Source organism: Onychostoma macrolepis, chromosome 06 (genome assembly GCF_012432095.1).
Source record: "Onychostoma macrolepis isolate SWU-2019 chromosome 06, ASM1243209v1, whole genome shotgun sequence".
Taxonomy (NCBI): Eukaryota; Metazoa; Chordata; class Actinopteri; order Cypriniformes; family Cyprinidae; genus Onychostoma; species Onychostoma macrolepis.
The window spans coordinates 28,720,123-28,738,153 of NC_081160.1; the positions used below are offsets into that span (position 1 = coordinate 28,720,123).

The 18,031-nt window shown below is 37.1% G+C and overlaps 1 protein-coding gene across 4 annotated transcripts in view; it reads right to left on the reverse strand.

The window, feature by feature from the left end:
• Positions 1-18,031, reverse strand: part of mtss1 (MTSS I-BAR domain containing 1) — a 59,608-nt gene that overhangs the window by 21,704 nt on the left and 19,873 nt on the right. For all 4 annotated transcript variants that reach the window (XM_058778327.1, XM_058778325.1, XM_058778324.1 and 1 more), the window contains 3 exons: positions 2,395-2,479; positions 2,182-2,273; positions 1,189-1,263 (listed from right to left, as the gene is read on the reverse strand). In XM_058778327.1, the coding sequence (XP_058634310.1) occupies positions 1,189-1,263; positions 2,182-2,273; positions 2,395-2,479 (252 nt within the window). The remainder of the gene's footprint in view (positions 1-1,188; positions 1,264-2,181; positions 2,274-2,394; positions 2,480-18,031) is intronic.

The following is an 18,031-nucleotide window of genomic DNA, read 5'->3' on the forward strand; positions in this document are numbered from 1 at the left end:
AATTCATCACAGCTCCATTTATCCCTCGCGTCTCTTCCTCCATCTTAAACTCGTTTCATCCCAACACTCTCAAAATTATTCCAACAGTATTCAAATCTAATTTAAAGTCTTTGTTAATAATTTAATACAAAAAGCTTAATGTCACGTCTAAACCATGTTCCACACTAAAATATAAATACTTTAATTTTGTAAAAAAAAAAAAATGTATCCAATTTTTTTTTGCATTGCAATATTACTGCCATGAGAATTATACATATTCCCACCTCCCCAAATTCTCATTACCATAACATGCTTTACTCAGTATTTTTATTGTTAATTAAAGCCAAACCTATTAAAAATAATTCACAATACTAGACAAAAATTTGAATTAAATAATACAAGTGTAGATACTAAATTAATTAATTAATAAATAATTTAATTTAATAATTATTAATTAAATAATTAATACTTAATTATATTTAAAAAAAAATATTTATTTATTTTTTAGGTAATTCTTGCAATACAATTTTTATTTTAAACAATCTAAAGACTGTACAAAGTAAATACTCCCATATTGTATAAATAATTTTTTTTTTTACAGTAATGCAAAACAATAATGAGAATCTGGGGATGTGCTTAACTGTTATGAAAATAAAAATGGAAACAATCCTAATGATTCTACAAACAAGCTTTATTTTCTTTATGGAAAATATTATTTAATATTTTGGGGTGAAATATGACCTGCATGAGATCTTTTATAGGCGTTGTGAAATTATCTCAAAAACTGTATTTGGTTCTGTTGGTGAAACTATGGCCTCATCATTCAGTACTTGATTTATATTCAGTTAGATCTAGTTTTTTTTTTTTTTTTTTTGGTCAAACTGTAAAAATAAACACTGAAGGACTATTTCAATTGAACATTCAGTTCAAAGCGCATTATGACCAGGGGCAAGACGGCCAAGGTTGATGCCATGACAACACAGGGTGTGGTTTTATGACAACATGGGGTGTGACCCCAGCAGAAGTCACGGGCATGTCCTATTGTGTTTAGACAAAGAGATCTGAGGTAGTAATTTGAGTAAGAGTGTGCGAGTGTGTAACAAGACAACAGGACTTCATACGTTGCAACTCATAGAACATAATTAAGAGTATTTACCCAAGGTGTTCACCCTCAGTGACTTTCGTTCAATGATAAGCATCAGTTCTTACCTTTTTTAACCTTCTTCTGCAGTTTAATCGTATCTGAAGATTTCTTCTTGATATCTGCTCGTGCTTTCTTATATTCTAAAAACAACAACAAAGGCAGGGAAAGAAGAACATTAGCCTCTGCAGTGGAAGCAAAAGCTAAATGTTAATAAAGGCAGTGGTTCAAATCCCTAATCTTAAATAAGAGCAACAATAACAACGTTGCCTGCCTTAGCAAGCTTTGCTAATAAATGATTCACAATGATGTCAAATGAAATGACCCCTTAGCAACCTCAGACAGACGTGTTGGAGATAGTGTGGGTGTAGCTGCGCGTTCACTGGCGAGCTGCAAGCTAACTGATTGAATGCCTAATCTTTTATATGACATAATGGATTGTTCTTATGAATAAATAATCCATTGTGAGCTCTAATATAACTGTCTGAGGGACTCCCACAGAGTTAAGAGCCATTTAATAATTAACAGTGTGCAGCTAATAGGACAGGTTTTCCGACAGTGATATTCTTAAAGGGGTGGTGATATGCTTTTTGTGTGTGCGTGTGTGTGTGTGCCAAAAACAATCATAACTCAGTTTTATGGTCATTTTCCTCTTTCTTACTGCACTCTTAAGACTTCTATGTAAACAGTCTCATAGTATAATTAACTCTTCTCTCAAAAGGATTAAGAAATACTAGATTCTATTAAGATTTTAATTAAACAATTAAATGGTTTTTTTATATTATTAATAGATAAAGTTTGAACTTTATCTATTAATAATACAGAACAGACTGTATGCAACAGTCTGTTCTTCTAGTTATTGTTTTTATTCTGCTTGAATATGAATTTTTCATTTTCAGGTGAACTCTACCTTTAAAATCGACCTACTTAGTTTGAAAAACCTCCATTAAAGGATTAAAACGATACTTCACCTCCTGCCGTACAGGAACTTTTTCCACACAAAGATTAAATACTAAACCTGTTGAATTCTGATTATATCACATGGAGAAGGAGGCCGATACCTTTGGCATGGTCTTTGTCCAGCTGACTGGCAACCTTTTTCCACTCTTCAATTTTCAGCTCCAGAGGAGTGATCAAGTTATCCATGAGAGCCCTGCACACACACACACACACGTTGAAGTCCTCCATACAGTTAATACGTTGTATAATACATAATCTTTATTACCAATTCAACTAATGAGCTTATGAAAAATGAAACAATTAAACAGTCGTACGTTGTGAACAGTTTGAGCTTGTTTTCAATGCTTCTGTGTCTCATACACATCCTGGTCAAAGCCGATCCGATCTCTTTCGTCGCTCCTGGAGGAAAAAAAAAAAGAAGAAAAAAAATTAAGAAAAAAAAGAGTAAATTAATATCAGTGTCTTTAATCTCCCAATCTTCCATTCTGAGCTCCATCAGAAGCTGTGATGCCAAGAGGAAAAACATGTTGCTTAAGAGTCCTGAAAGAACAGTTTCATCACATTGTTCTCTTCTCTCTTCTCTTTAATCCTTTCTTTCCCTCTCTCTTTCTTTAATAAGTGGCTGAATGGGCTTCATTTTGTAACATGTCTCAGACAGTTTGCAACATAACTCCTCTTATCTTTCACAGGAATGTGTGGTTCAAATGAAGCAACGCAGATTTCTCATTATTGAAGATTAAAGGAATCGTTTGCCCAAAAAAGAAACTTCTAAGTAGCTTCTATCATCATTTCTCACCCTCCTGTCGTTCCAAACCTGTGCACCTTACTTTCTACCAACTGATTCATTGATATGATCAAACTAAAAGAATGGTTTGATAACAGCATCATATGGCTTCAGAAGACTTAGTGAACTTAGGGCTATTTTCACGGTGCTTTTGCATGCTTTTTGAGGCTTGAAAGCGTCAGTCGCACTGTAATTGCATGGAAAAGAGCATGGAAAATAGGCAAACGTTCTTCCACAGAAGAAGGAAAGTCAGTCATACAGGTTTGGAATGACATGAAGGTGAGTACATAATGGAAGAAATTTCATTCCACTGAGGTGGGTAATTACGTTACTGCACTCACGATCTGTAACAAAATGACTTGAAGCATATTTGACCTAGTTTCCTTCAGCACAGGCCTTGTACCTGCATCAGGTCATTCTGACCCAGAAGAAGGGAGGACAGGACACATATAGACATCTTGACCGAGTAGCATTTCCTCTCTAAATACAAACATTTAGAGAATTTATTATCTAGCTGCTATATATATATATATATATATATATATATATATATATATATATATATATATATATATATATATATATATATATATATATATATATATATATATATATATATATATATATAAATATTTATTTATGTATGTGTGTATATGCATATGCATACGTAAAATAGTATGAAGTATCAAACTATAAACCTCTTTAATGTCATAATATTGAGGAATTAGTGCTGCGGCCCCAAAGTTTTAAACAGGTCAATTACTTAGCTTCTGCATAATCACACTAATACATCACTGCAGCAAAGCCTCCAGCAAGCAGCAAGAGCACTGCACATTCATCAAGAGACCGCTCACACAAACCCCTTTCCAAAGACAGGGTGCCAGAAAAACCAGCTCTTCCACAACCCCTCAAGCCTACGCACTCATTATCTGCGGTTAGTATAGCAAGATTAGTGCACAAAACTAGATCGATCCTATTAGGATCAACAAAGCAATGCACTCTGGAAGCTATTTTATTTTCTTCATCTAGCTAAAATGAAATTTATTTACCAATCCAGTTTGAAATGATTGCTATGGATTGTATTCATTATAACACAATGAATCCTTTTCAAATCATTCTCCTTCTTGGTAAGGAAAATAGTGAAAAACAATCAATCACTCACAATCAGGAAAGGCAGCCCATTTTTAGGGCCCCACACACACACACACACACACACACACACAGCTGGACTTTTTTCCAACCTAAAGTCAGCTGAGGAAAGGAAAACTTAAAGATACAAAATTTTTGGGCTAGCACATGTACAGCTGAGAAGCACAGCCAAAAAAAGCTTTATTTAATCACTGATCTGAGACACTCCAACTATTCACTTGCTAACAGTTAAGGTAAACATCTGGGAAAAGCATAGACTAGACTGGTTTACTAACAGCATCTGTGATAAATTACTGTCTGAATAATTCTGATTACAAAAGCCGATAAACTAGTTAGATAATGCATTACATCACAATGATACATCCATTGACCCGCCCACTGTTTTGTGCAAACAGTCTTAATGCTGGCATTAAACGGCTTAATCAGATATACTTTATACTGGACTGCTGACTGTGTTTGAGCAGGATGTAGCTGATGCAATATGCAAATTATGCACAGCATGACTTCTCTTATTGGCTGAAAAACTTTCCATTCACCTGCCATTAATATGCACTTCACTTTCGGTTTCATTCTTTCATTATTTGAGGCCTCTTCAAATAACCAACCATTTAATTAAACCATAAAAGTGTAAAGTAACAATTCTGCCAGCATTTAAATGGTCTCACTGGCTTTGAAAGTGGAATCAGATCTCTTTAAGGAGATCTCTTTTAGTGTATTTACACTAATATAATAATTTAATTCAATCTTAAAATTAAATTATATAACAGCAAGAATTTTGTTATTCATTTAATTAAAAAAAATAAAAAAGAATTTCTGTGTAGTTGCCAAACTTGAAGAAATGCTGTCAACAAAAATTTACCACAATACCTGATTTGCTGCACCTGTTATCATTGAGCTACATTATGATTGTAATGTAAACATACAGTATATTATATAATATACATTTTATAACATACAATAAAACAAAAAACAAAGTGAACCTTGCATGCATATTGCAAGTTAAAAGTCCAATGTTCAGAGCATTTACAGCAGTCAAAACTTTGAGACACCAACGACTGAGTGTGAAAACACCTGTCTGTTTATCTCTCATTAAAATGAAACCCATTACTATCACTGAAGTTAATTCTATAATCCTAACTGAAGTCAGTCCTCGATACTGTTCTCTTTTTTTCCATTGAAGTACATGTAACTCCATCTCGGTCACAGTACTTCCTGGTAAGCGTTTCCCAGGTCTATAGCCGGGGGCAGCAAATGTGTGCGCTCTAAAATCTGACTGTTCCTCCTGCAGGACAAGACATGTCATATCATGCACCTCACTGGTCTTTTTGTTGCTGTTTGCGTGATGCGTGATCTTCAGCACAGCAACTACTGCCACAAACTGGTCTCTGTTGATGTTTTGAAGTCAACTGATTCAGCTGGGGAGGTGGGACGTCACACCCTGACGCCTCGGGCCGACGCTCAATAAGTCTCATTACTGCCACGACATTTCACACGCAAGATCTCAACACCTTACCTGCTGGGGGTTAAGACATTAAACTTTCAAATGTCTCTGGTGTCAATCAACCAGTGTCAAATAAAGAGAGCACAAACGAGAAAACTTTGTAAGAACAGTTCTCCAACTCTATAATTACAGGTGTTTGAGTGTAAACCCCTCTTAATAGTCAGGCAGACCGCCAAACAAGCCAGTTGCCAATGTAAAAACAGTGTGAAATTCATTTTTCCCTTCTTTAATTCCTCGTAAGAGTTACAGATCAAGCTGATTGCGCCATTCTGTATGTTCTTGGGATATAACTTCACCACCTCGCCAATTTTCCAGCCACTTTAAAAGCAACTGTTATGCTGGGTGGAAACCACAATAGGCAGTGTTTAATTAATTTAACTGCTTGTTACTGTCTGAATCAGATTAATCTATTGTTAGCGGCTATGTATTCAAAACACTGCCAAACAACAGCATACCACTTTTTAGACTAGTTAGGCTGGAGTTGTGCCCTAGCGATTAGCACACAAATGCTGACACATTGAGTGAGTTCTGTATGAATCTAGCTCCAAAAGATTTCCAAATCCGCTCTTTTCCTGATCATTTCTCGTTCCCTTGTCTGTGCCTATAAAGAAAAAATAATAAAAATGGGAAAAAACTATTTAAAAGTGAATAAAGTGAAAAACAAACTTTGTTTGAATATTAGAAATGCATCCGAGCGCAAAATGTAGTTAAAAAATCGGGCTGAGCTAGGAGGTAGTTTGTGGGGTATTTTTTTTTATTTTTTTTACTTTTATACTTTTATAATGCACTTAAAGGTCTGAGTGATATCAAAATCACACATTATTACAATTAGAAATAATTAAGTAAAAAGTTCAATACTTACAACCCACTTAGCAGCTTTACAATTGTATCAGATTATTATTGTACTAGATATTATGGGTATTTTAGCCCATCTTGAATGATGTATTTTTTACCACAGTATTTAAATGACTAAATGATACACCATGTGGTATTACCTTGAGAACATTTCAAAAGAATATTAGTGCATTAAAATTATATTTTTGGTTAAGTACCTAAAGAAAAAAAGTAAATAAAAAAAAAAATTAAAAATTTATTTTATATAATTGATTACATAATTCCATATTTTTATTAGTATTTACTATTTTTTTTCTTTATAAAATAGATACAATATCATATACAAACCAAGTCTCCCTGAAACCAGATTAAAACATTCAAGCACACTCACATCTGTGCGTCTAATACAAAAAGGTTCTTCACTTGCCAATATGATGTATGATCCCCATTAAACCTCTTAATCACACAAAGACGGTCTTTATCACTGACGGAGAGACTGTACGTTTCCGTCCGCACTCAAATACTTTCCACTCGCTTGTGCCGTTAGAAAAGAGTCCATAACTCAACATAAAACCAAGCCTTTGCACACAACCTCAGAGGAACAACACCTAGCTGGCGTCCTCATCACCTTAAACGGTCAAAATCGTGTTTGCTCAAGAGCAATAAACTTTTCCACGTTTTCCTCAATGGAAAAGCTTTCGCTTAGCCACAATTTAATTCCCCTGCACGTAAGCTGGTTGTATGAAGAGAGCGAAAGAGGACAGAAAGCGCATTCGCAGCGCTCCGTTTCAATCTCAGATTCTCTATTGAGTCTTTCTGACCGCGGGTCAGTCACAATATATTCATTCAGAATGAGAGAGAGGCCCAAAGAATGAAACCTTAGTTAACAAGCACTCACTGCTGTCTGTGATATGATGCTAAAAAGAGGCCATTCTGTGGACAAAGACGTCCATTCACACAGATGCAGCACACCTTGATCACACTCACACATATAAAATGACAGCCACTCAAAGTCGTTTATGCGCTAGAGATAGACTAAAGTTCTGGGGTCTCATTTATAAATGCTGCGTACGCACAAAATGGGCATATAAATTTTCCACACACATATCCGGATTTATAAAAAATAAACTTGCTGGAAATATGTACGCACCGTACAGACATTCTAGACCATGCGTATGAATTCTTTTGGAGTGATAAGTAATGAAGTAGACGATTTTAAACTTTTCATTTCGATATGCATTTACAATAAATATTCCACTTTCATTAAGCACTGAAATTACAAAAAGTCATTACGCAGAAGTTAAAGAAAATTAAATTTAGACATATAGTGGATGCATTTGATCACTTTTCATGTGGCATCCTATGTTTTAATGACAGCGAGGAGTGCTATAAGCGCACAATAATTCATTAAGCTAAACTGCAGATCTCACGTTACAAGGAATTTATAAAAAATTTATAAAAACAGCTATTTTAAACTTTTGTTTTTATGGATATTTTATAAAACGTAACAAGGATTTTTAGCAATTAATATGTAGGCTATGGCCCAAATGGAATTACAGTCAGGATCTCATATTTCCTTAATGTCTTGTACCTTTGACGGTGTTAAACACGGTGTCACGTGAATGGGAATATGCATGGAAATTATATGCAGATTAAGTTATGCATAGTAAAACTAGGCGTTGTAAGCTCCATGTATGGTGATTTCTGGGAGGAGTCGGGGTGGAGATGCACGTACGCACACACTAAGTGAATGAAAACATCTTGCAAAGTCTGAAAGTGCACCGTGTATAAAGTTAGTGTCTCTCAAAAGAAAGAGTCAACTGAATCATTTAAACGAGTCATTTTTAAAACTTTGACTTCAACATGAAACATTAGCATATTCCCATCTGGGAAAATATGATTTTTGCGTTGGTCTGAATGAAAATGCAAATTCATTCTTTGCCACTAGGTGCCACTTTTGGAGCAGTAAAAATAGCTGTTTCCCGATAACGGCTGTACACAAAGCAAACACTGCTTTATCATGCATTGCTGGCATCATGAAATGGAAATGAAATCGACCAATCGGATCAATCACCGCAGATTAGCATCACGCAAAAGGAGGGGTTTGGAAAAATGAATTGTTGACGAATCGTTTGGGAGTCCTTGAGCAAATAAGGTTAAAATAAATGCATATTATAAGACAATGAAAGTGTTTTTTTGACCTTGCATGCATGTCAACCTATTGTTGGGGACTCCCAAAACCAAAATATGAACATTTCATAACCCATAATAGGGGCACTTTAAAAAAAAATTAAAAAAGACACTGAATAAAAAGTATTCTTTGTATTTTTGCAAGCATAATGCAATAATGTGAGCACTGAACTGAATCTTCTTAATTCATTGCATGCTGGTTTGCAGGCCAGATCAGAGTAAACTATTCAGTACAGACGTGCTTAAAACAGCAGTTCAATCAAATTCATTTGAAGATCAGTAGTTTTCAAGGAAAATTTTTGCAAACTGTGCTTGCTCTCACAAACCCTCCGCATGACAATGTTGCACCAGAATTTCATCCAACTAGGCTTTGCTACTGGGAAAAGACAACCTCAGTAATAAAACATTATATGTCTCTCCTGAGGGTTCACAACTTCACATAATGTAAAATGTATTGCACTACACTGACATCATCCAGGGGTCTACACTCCCAGCTGATTTCAGACCAGAAAAGTACTGAAAGAACTGTCCTTGAAAAACAGTTGAACCTTAATGACCCCAATTGAGTAAGTAAAATATTAAGTGTTTTAATAAAACAGGTTTTTATATAAGCAAATCTGATTAGCATTACTGCATGAATCCGTTAAGTGCATTTGCTCATACATAATGGTGCACTTTTCTCAGCAGTCTTAAAGGTATACTCCACCCCAAAATGCAAATTTTGTCATTAATCACTTACCCCCCATGTCGTTCCAAACCCGTAAAAGCTTTGTTCGTCCTCGGAACACAATTTAAGTTATTTTGGATGAAAACTGGCAGGCATGTGACTGTCCAGACGTATCCATGTGTTACTGATGACAGAATAGCGTACGCACTTTGCTTCCATTGGATGCTTTTCAAAATGGCGCTACGCTGACACAGAGAGGAGACGAATTGTTGAATAAATGTCGTTATTTTCATTTTCTTTGCGTACAAAAAGTATTCTCGTCGCTTCATAAAATTCAGATTGAACCACTGATGGCAGATGGACCATGTTGACGATCTTCTTTTATACTTTTCTGTGCCTTGACAGTCTTATTTACTTGGCAGTCAATGGGACAGTCACAAACCTCCCGGTTTTCATCCAAAATATCTTAAATTGTGTTCCGAGGACGAACGAAGCTTTTACGGGTTTGGAAGTGATTAATGACAACATTTACATTTTGGGGTGGAGTATCCCTTTAAGGCCTGTTTGCATGAACTCTAATGCAAACATATGACACCAAAGTATTAAAAATTGTCTTTTTGTACTTTAAACTTTATAAAAATACATTATAAATATATAAATATTTTACTAAATTGTTATAACATTAATTGAGATATAACTATAATTAATTTTTAAAAAAAAGAAAAAAGAAAACAGCCTGCAAAAAGAAGGGAGTTCATAGGCATTGCTTTATTGCTTTAATTTTTTCGTGACATAAATTCAGACTTAGTACGAACAGGTTTTAAAATGTCAAAAAAAGGTTAAACACATGCTGGCAAACATTGAAATATTCCCTACAGGAATCAATTAGCTTGTATAAAGCACATCTCTCTGGTGCAGAGGGAAAATACTGATATTCAGCACAAGGACTTTATGTATTGTTGAAAGAAATACAAGTTTTGCAATAAAATCTCTCACATACATCAGTAAGAAATTCAGGTATAAATGACACTCAGGGAGGCATTTCTCCCTATACTGCAAGATTTAAACAGCACTGAGTTGAGAATCATGTGATCTCTGATGAAGGTGCAATACAAGGAAAAGCTCTTGTCTATATAAGGCAGCTTTGTCAATGAAGGCTGACCCTGTAACAGATCAGCTAGAGGCAACGTCAGCAGAATTGCCAGCCGTCCTGCGTGGACTTCAGGAACCGGTGGACTGAAGGGCTGCCAATTCAGCTTCATTCAGGTCATGTGTGCCCTTCAGGGGATAATGAATTGCAAATGTCTTCCAGAAAACATGTACATGCATCTGTGAGGGTTTGTGTGCATGCAAAACATACTGTGCACCGTTAAAAAGCCAAACTGATCTACAGAATGCAATGCAAAAACCTAAAACAAAGCCCTAGTCAAACTACTTTCCTAGCGGCATCATACCACATAATTAATTTCACTGAAGTGTCGTGGAACCTTCAGACCGTGATGACTGCTTTCTGTGTTATGTTCAAATTCAAACCAAAAATAGTTAGTCTGAGCCGGAGCAGTCACAGGTCATTTCACTGGGGACATGTGTGTTTCCAAAGGAAACGGTCAGCGGCTTGCCTTCCCCACTAAGGTCGGGATACTCTCGTAAACCACGTCTGGGGACAAAATTCCTCCCTAAGCTGACTTTAAATGATCGGTCACGGCATACCAAGGCATCCCCGGTCCTTCCTGACCTTTAGGCGTTGTCTGTATTATCCTTCCTTATATACATATATATATATATACACACATGGTAAGAGGGATCTGTTCCACAGTCCTTGTGCTCTGTAGTTTGATGAATTTGAATTTATGCATCTATTGTGCTATATATACACATATATGTATATATGTATGTATGTATGTATGTATGTATGTATGTGTATATATAGCACAATAGATGCATAAATTCAAATTCATCAAACTACAGAGCACAAGGACTGTGGAACAGATCCCTCTTACCTACAAACAGTATCATTCAACAAATAACTAGGGTTGTCATAAGTTGGCAGGAGAGTTTTAAACACATACCACCATATCAGCTGGCTGTGAGCTGGGCTAGTGCCTTCAACTGAGTGAAACACTAAAAAACAGCCTAGCTAAAGGTCGCTTTTGTTTTGAGAGCAAGATCATGTTGTAGGGTGGCTGGCAGAGTCAAACTCCTTGAACTTCATGTGGTGCCTATGTTTAGCGGAAACCATATTGGGAAGAGATTATTTTAAGCAGAGGAATTTAGTATTTAAAACAGACAGGAACGGGATGGACTTCAAGGAAACTAAATTTCAGAAACGTTTTTTAGATTAATACCAGCTTGAATGCCAAAGTGACATTTTTACAAAAGGGATAAACTACTTAGCCTTGCTGAGCACACGAGACTTACTAACCCCAAACTTTTGAATCGCAGTAGTATAAAATTTGTTCTGTTTCTCATACAAAGCTTCAAATATATATCTTAAGTATTCATTTACACTACTTTTATGATGTTTAGTCTAAATGTCCTATTTGGACTCTCGTTCCATGGTTACTGCATGTTGTCATTGTATGCTGGCGTTTTTGGATGAACCAATCCTTTAAAGCAAAAAAATAAACATGAATTTTGAACTTTGCTTCTGAAAGCTATGATAAGATCCAAGATAGTCAATGAGTACCATTACTCATTGACTGTGTCATTGAGTGTGTTATTTCAAGCTGCATAAGGTTCCTTCTTGGCTAAAAGTTCTTACATGTTGACTTGTGATTTTTGTAAAAAGCACAGATGGAAAGCGTACGTTCTCCGCTGGAGCACAGGGTTGAGTTTGTACCACTTGGTTCCTTTCTCCATGCGAGTCATGGGGGCCCACTTAGCCACAAGCCTCAAAACAAGATAAAAGCTCCAGGCAGATTGTGTTCCAAGCGATCGCTGGGTCATGTGAGTTCGCAATGTCCACCGCACAAATGCCCTACAGCAGTGAGCAAAGCAGGCGCAAATGAAACCTTCTGGTGAAACCTGACAGACATCTTTGTGAAGCGTTATAGTGTATGGATTGGGGAACAGCATGAACAAGATCTCCAAGAGACATTCCTCTACAAGCAGATGATCTGTGGGCATAGATTGCATAACATCTGGCTTTGGTTTAACACGTGTCTACAAAAACAAGAAGTGTACAAAAGTGGTGACAAATATGACAGTCTTAGATTGTAGCCAATATGACCAGTTCACATGATCCGGATAGATCTGTCACCACATATGCTACAATAAATTTCAAACTAAACCTCCAAATAATATAAAAAAAGAAAGCTTTGAGGCTTTATTGCATCTCTTTATTGACAGCATGCGTTTAGCAAAAACAAGAATTTCAAAGATCTCATAGTTTTCCGTCTAAACACGACCATACAAAGTCATCCCATTCTTGCATCTGTAGTCCCTCTTTGCCGCTCTATTAGACACAGTCCAAAATAAACTTCACACTCTTTCCTTCATTCCTTAAACCCTAGTTTAGCCGGTGCCCACTCATGCCCGGCCCGCACAAAAGCATCCAGTGTGTCCGTGTCGCACAGTCCGTCACTGTTCACACCTACTCACTCCACCCACCGACTCTCTCCACAGCACAGACTCCACATTCAACGCCTGCTCATGATTCAGACGCCTATTTATATATTTTTTTTAAAAAGTCACAAAACATGCTGTGGAATGGAAATGTCAGGTTTTTTACGTTCCTGATGCTTTTACCATGAGGCCATGATTCAGTGTTCTCAGTTTCTGCTTATCTGTAAGTTTCCTTCTCCTGCTGGCCTGTACCTAGTCTCCTGCAGGTAGACTTCTGACTAACATCTGACATCTGGGGGGGGGGGGGGAGGTAACTCTAAAACCAGCTATAATTCCGAGAACAAAGAATTTCAGGTGTGCTCGAAGATAACTCGTTCACATCACCATAATAGCTTGTAGCAGCCTAGAAACTCTGTTTCCTGAAAACTAACCAAAACTTAAGCACCCTGACTCCCAGAAAGTGCAAAAAGCCAGCCAATTAGACAAGATATGGCAACCAGTTTGAGACGCAGCAATCATGTAAGTGTTTGCATGTCTATTACGTAATGCAAGTAATGGCTCTGTTCATGAACCTAAACCATTAAAAATATGCACTTTTTTAGATCATATTTTTTGAAAGAAATTAATACTTTTATTCAGGAAGGTTGCATTTATTTGATCAAAAGCGACAGTAAAGACATTTACAATGTTACAAAAGATTTCTATACATGCTGTTCATTTACATTTTCTACTCAAAGGAAACAACAAAAAAAGCAACTGTTTTCAACATTGATAATAATCAGAAATGTTTCTTGAGCATCAAATCAGAATATTAGAATGATTTCTGAAGGATCATGTGACACTGAAGACTGGAGTAATGATTGTGAAAATTCCGCTTTGCATCACAGGAATAAGTTGCATTTTAAAATATATCATAAGAGAAAAAGTTATTTTAAATTGTTGTTGTTTTTATTATTTTGGGTGATGCTGTCATGTATACAGAGTAAAATGAGTAAATTAATTGGGAGAATAAATCGTAAGGATGCACACTACTGTTAAATTTCACACTCATATGTCATACTGCAATTCTTCAAACTGAAAATATTATCTGAATCTCTAAAAGTCCAGAGGCAGTTTCACTTCAGATTAAACACTGGGTGTGCCAACCAATTATGTAATGTCTACCACTGTGGTAACTAGTCATGAGTTCCCTAAGAGACCAGAGAAAAACGTTTTTGTTCTTTTAAAAACCATCTGCTTCAAAAAAAACGGCCCTAAGGGAACTCATCCACTGCATGTCACCAACCTTATGATTCACAAGGCAAGTTTTTGCAGGTCTTTTCAACAGAGAATGTAGCATCACACAGAGGGACTAAATAAATACGGTAGCATGGAAAATCACTGCTAAAGGTGAAGTCCATTATTCATCCACGTCAGTGTGATTTATCAGGGAAAGTGAATCATCGGAAAGAGCTATGTATGAAAGACAAATCTAAATATTCTCTGTATAAAAAGATAATACTTAAATGGATGGATCTTTTCAGGTGATTCACTCCAGCAAAACCAGTCTGAATGATTCTACGCCATTCTCAAATGTTCTGGATACATCATCCATTCAAATTGTTAAAACCTCAATGTAGGGTAGGATTATCAGTAAATAACGACAGTAAAATAAAAAAATAAAATAAATAAATATTTTATTATAGACTAGGGCCACTGTTGAAAAGTTTGGGGTCAATAAGATTTTTGAAAGTTTTTGGGATTTTTTTTTTTTTTTTTTTTTTTAAGTGCTCACTGAGGCCGTTTTCACTTGATCAAAAATACAGTAAAATGGTATATTGTAAAATATAAATCACAATTTAAAATTACTGTTTTCATCTGTGCCAATAGTGGGCAGTGAGCAGACATACAGTGCCGCTGCATTACAGGCGTCCCGAGAAGTTGATTTGCTGCTTGAAACAAGTCTCATAATAAAAATCTCCTTTCGTGTTCCAGAGAAGCAAGCAAGCAATACAGGTTTGAAATGACATGAGGGTGAGTAAACGATGACATCACCTCCTTTCTCTTTAAAGCGTTTAGCAGGAAAGGCTGTGAAGCCCCGCTTTAGACTTTTCAGGCTTAGATCTAGATGGAGCTAGTTTATAAAGAGTAAAACAGGTCAAATAGAAGTGAAAGGCTGTTAAAATAATGCTATATGGCATGCATACATACTTAGTCTTTACGTGGAAGGGTCATGGGACTTCACAGCTGCTCACCGCATGCTCAATCACTCTCAGCTGGGGTTGCGGAGGGGGTAGTGAGGGTCTCGGTGGGCTAAATTCCCCACAAACACATACATGCCAATCCAGCCTTCCTAGTGCACTTTAATCCTTCCTGTATCTGGAATGTTTGCAGTGGGGTCTGACGTTTAAGGGTCAGTAGGGGATCTAAACGCGTTCACACATATTTACAGACAACTGGGGCTGGTGTGGCCCCTTTGTAAGAGCGTGGCAGCTGGGAACCAGGCGCTGGCCAAAACAGGTGTGGGACCAAAACAGCACCCCGGTCAGTGACGGTGCAACGGTGCTTTTGACGACTTCAACTATACCTCCATATGTTCATCATACATCTGCTCTTCCCATTTCATCTTAATACAGCTGTCCACGGGTCTGTTCACACAAGGAACTCGAAGAGCAGCTACACAGAAATTTGATTACATCATCAGTGGGCTGAAAGAACAAGAGTTTAGTGAGATAAGATGAAGAATTTTCCTTAGAAGTCAACACTAGAATGTCCCGCTTTGATATTTCTGTTCTATTCGCTAGGGCACGAGCATTTAGGCCACCAGCTGTCCTCTGAGGAGATGCTTTAAAAGTGCTGTGCAAGAAAAGGATGGACAGAGAGAAAACAAGGGAGCAGGGCAATTTCTGCCCTCATCTGTTATGGATGGAAGGAATGAGGTTGTAAAATGGAGGCGAGATTGCAAATCACAAATTGATGAAAAGAAAAGCTGAAGAAGTAAATGCAAGGCAGTTTTGGACCGTAGCCTCCAGTAAAATGCAAGAGAGAACAGGAAAAAAAAAAGAAATGCAATCAATCAATGCAGTCAGCGAATGAATAAACAGATGATTGATTAGAAAGACGGAGGATGGGTAGTTATCTCCTTTTTTTTGGCTACTACATGGACAGACACTTTGGATGATAGAAAGTGGAGACAAGGTTATGTTGGAGATCTGGTCTGGTCTTTATCATTCATTAACATCATTGACCCTAGACATGGATTGATAAGTAAGGGATAATGTCCAGTCAGCCTGGTCATTATTGCAAAATAAAGGTCAACAGGGTGACCAGGGCAGGACGTTACACTGAAAAATATTCGTCCTGAGAATGCTGTGACTGACCAATCTGAATCAAGAAACAATTAAATATCCAGTATTCGCCGACAGACATCCAATCCTAAATATTGCCAAATTAAATAAAATGTTAAAAATTTACAACATTTATAACCACCAATTAATTATTCACAAGAGGCACATTATGCCGAGTTCACACTGCACGATTTTCAAACTCGTCGGATCGCTGTTGTTTTCACACTGCGTGACTATCTGGGGTAGCATTCAGTCGCTGCTGTGTTCACATTGCACGATGGATCGGCGACAGAGGCTTTCACATTGCACGATTTCACAATAGGAAGAATCGCCGACAACTCTGTCTGATCCGCAAACTACGTTTCACAACAAAACACACGCGAGAAGTGATAAGGAAATAACGCGAGAACCTGCGTGCGTCAGCCTGTTCTTCTCGAGCGAGACTGGAAGTATTAAAAAAATATAGCCCGCAAATTGTCTGTGCGCTGATTTCCAGCTACAAAAACAAAAACAGATTATGCAGGAGGGAGATGCAGGGAACAGGGATTGCAAAGAGTGGTAAATAATAATTTTGCAGTAACTGTTATGCTGATGTTGCGGCTGGTCAAGCGTTTGTGCTTGTTTCTGTATGATATAATTGTACATATTAAAATACTGATATGGTCTATAACTCCTCACCGAACTTCCCTCTGCCCTGTATCTTTGTCTCTCATTGGCTGAAGGTCATCGCGATAGTTTTCAGTCAGAAATCATTGCACACAGCAGGATTGTGAATCGCCGACAGCTCCAGATATTTAGCATGCCAAATATTTCACGGGCGTCGGTGACGTGTCGGCGATTCTCTCAGATCGCGTCTTTGGTAATTCACACTGCGCGATTGTCACTCGTGTGAACGAGCTCCGATTTCAGGCATTTGTCGGCGATTTATCAAAACCTGTCGGCGAGTGAAAAATCGGGCTAAAATCGTGCAGTGTGAACTCGGCATTACTGTATTTAAATTAAACTATAATTGCATTAAATAATTGTAGTTTGCGGAAAGCATAACCATCTGCATATATCTAATGTAATTTAATTGCAAATGTAAATTATAATTAATTCATAACTTACAATTTTACTTTTTTAATTATTTCAAATCAAAAGGAACCCAAAGCAGATGGGTTGGTTTAGCAAAGCTGTCTCAGCTGTGATCAATAAGTTGATTGATCAGTTTTGGGGGATCAGCAGCCGATTTGCCTGTCCACATAATCAATACCAAGACTCAAGTCAAGGGTCCTGGTAGAAATCAGACAACAGAGAGCAAGTGTGCATGGAGACAAAACAGACCAGTAACATAGGGCAGAAAATATTGCTGAGTATTGTCGGTGTAGTTATTTTGAAAAGCTACATTAAATATATTTTGAGTTACTGTGTTAACAGATTAGCATCAATGATCTTAAATTCTCACGTCATAGATGAATTTATCAAAAAGAAGAGTGAAAGTGACTACACAAAGAACAAGCCTGTCACAAAGCCGACAACAATCTAAAGAAGGTAAAACTCCTCCGACTGAAAGAGATGCCAAGCATGTCAACACTAACTTCCTAATCAAACACAAACTCAATCCAAACATATGCACCATTCCTTTCCTATCCTTTACGAGAACAAAAAAGCACCTCCTCAACACAGTCAAGACCCCAAACAAAGACATTTCAGGCAACCGTTTTCCATCAGAAGGCATGACACAGCAGGTTTGAATCATGACAGCTCTCTCGTGTTAAGGTGCGGCAGCACCACTGGCACCTAAATCTTTAAATGCTCTTTCACTCCCTTTTTCTGGCATGTCAAGGCCTCTTCTGTTTTGGGTAAATGAATTCTCTTAGGGTATGAAAATATTTGCATGTGCAAATTGGGATGAAATGCAGATAAAAAAATGCATATTACAGCTCCGTTCTAAAAT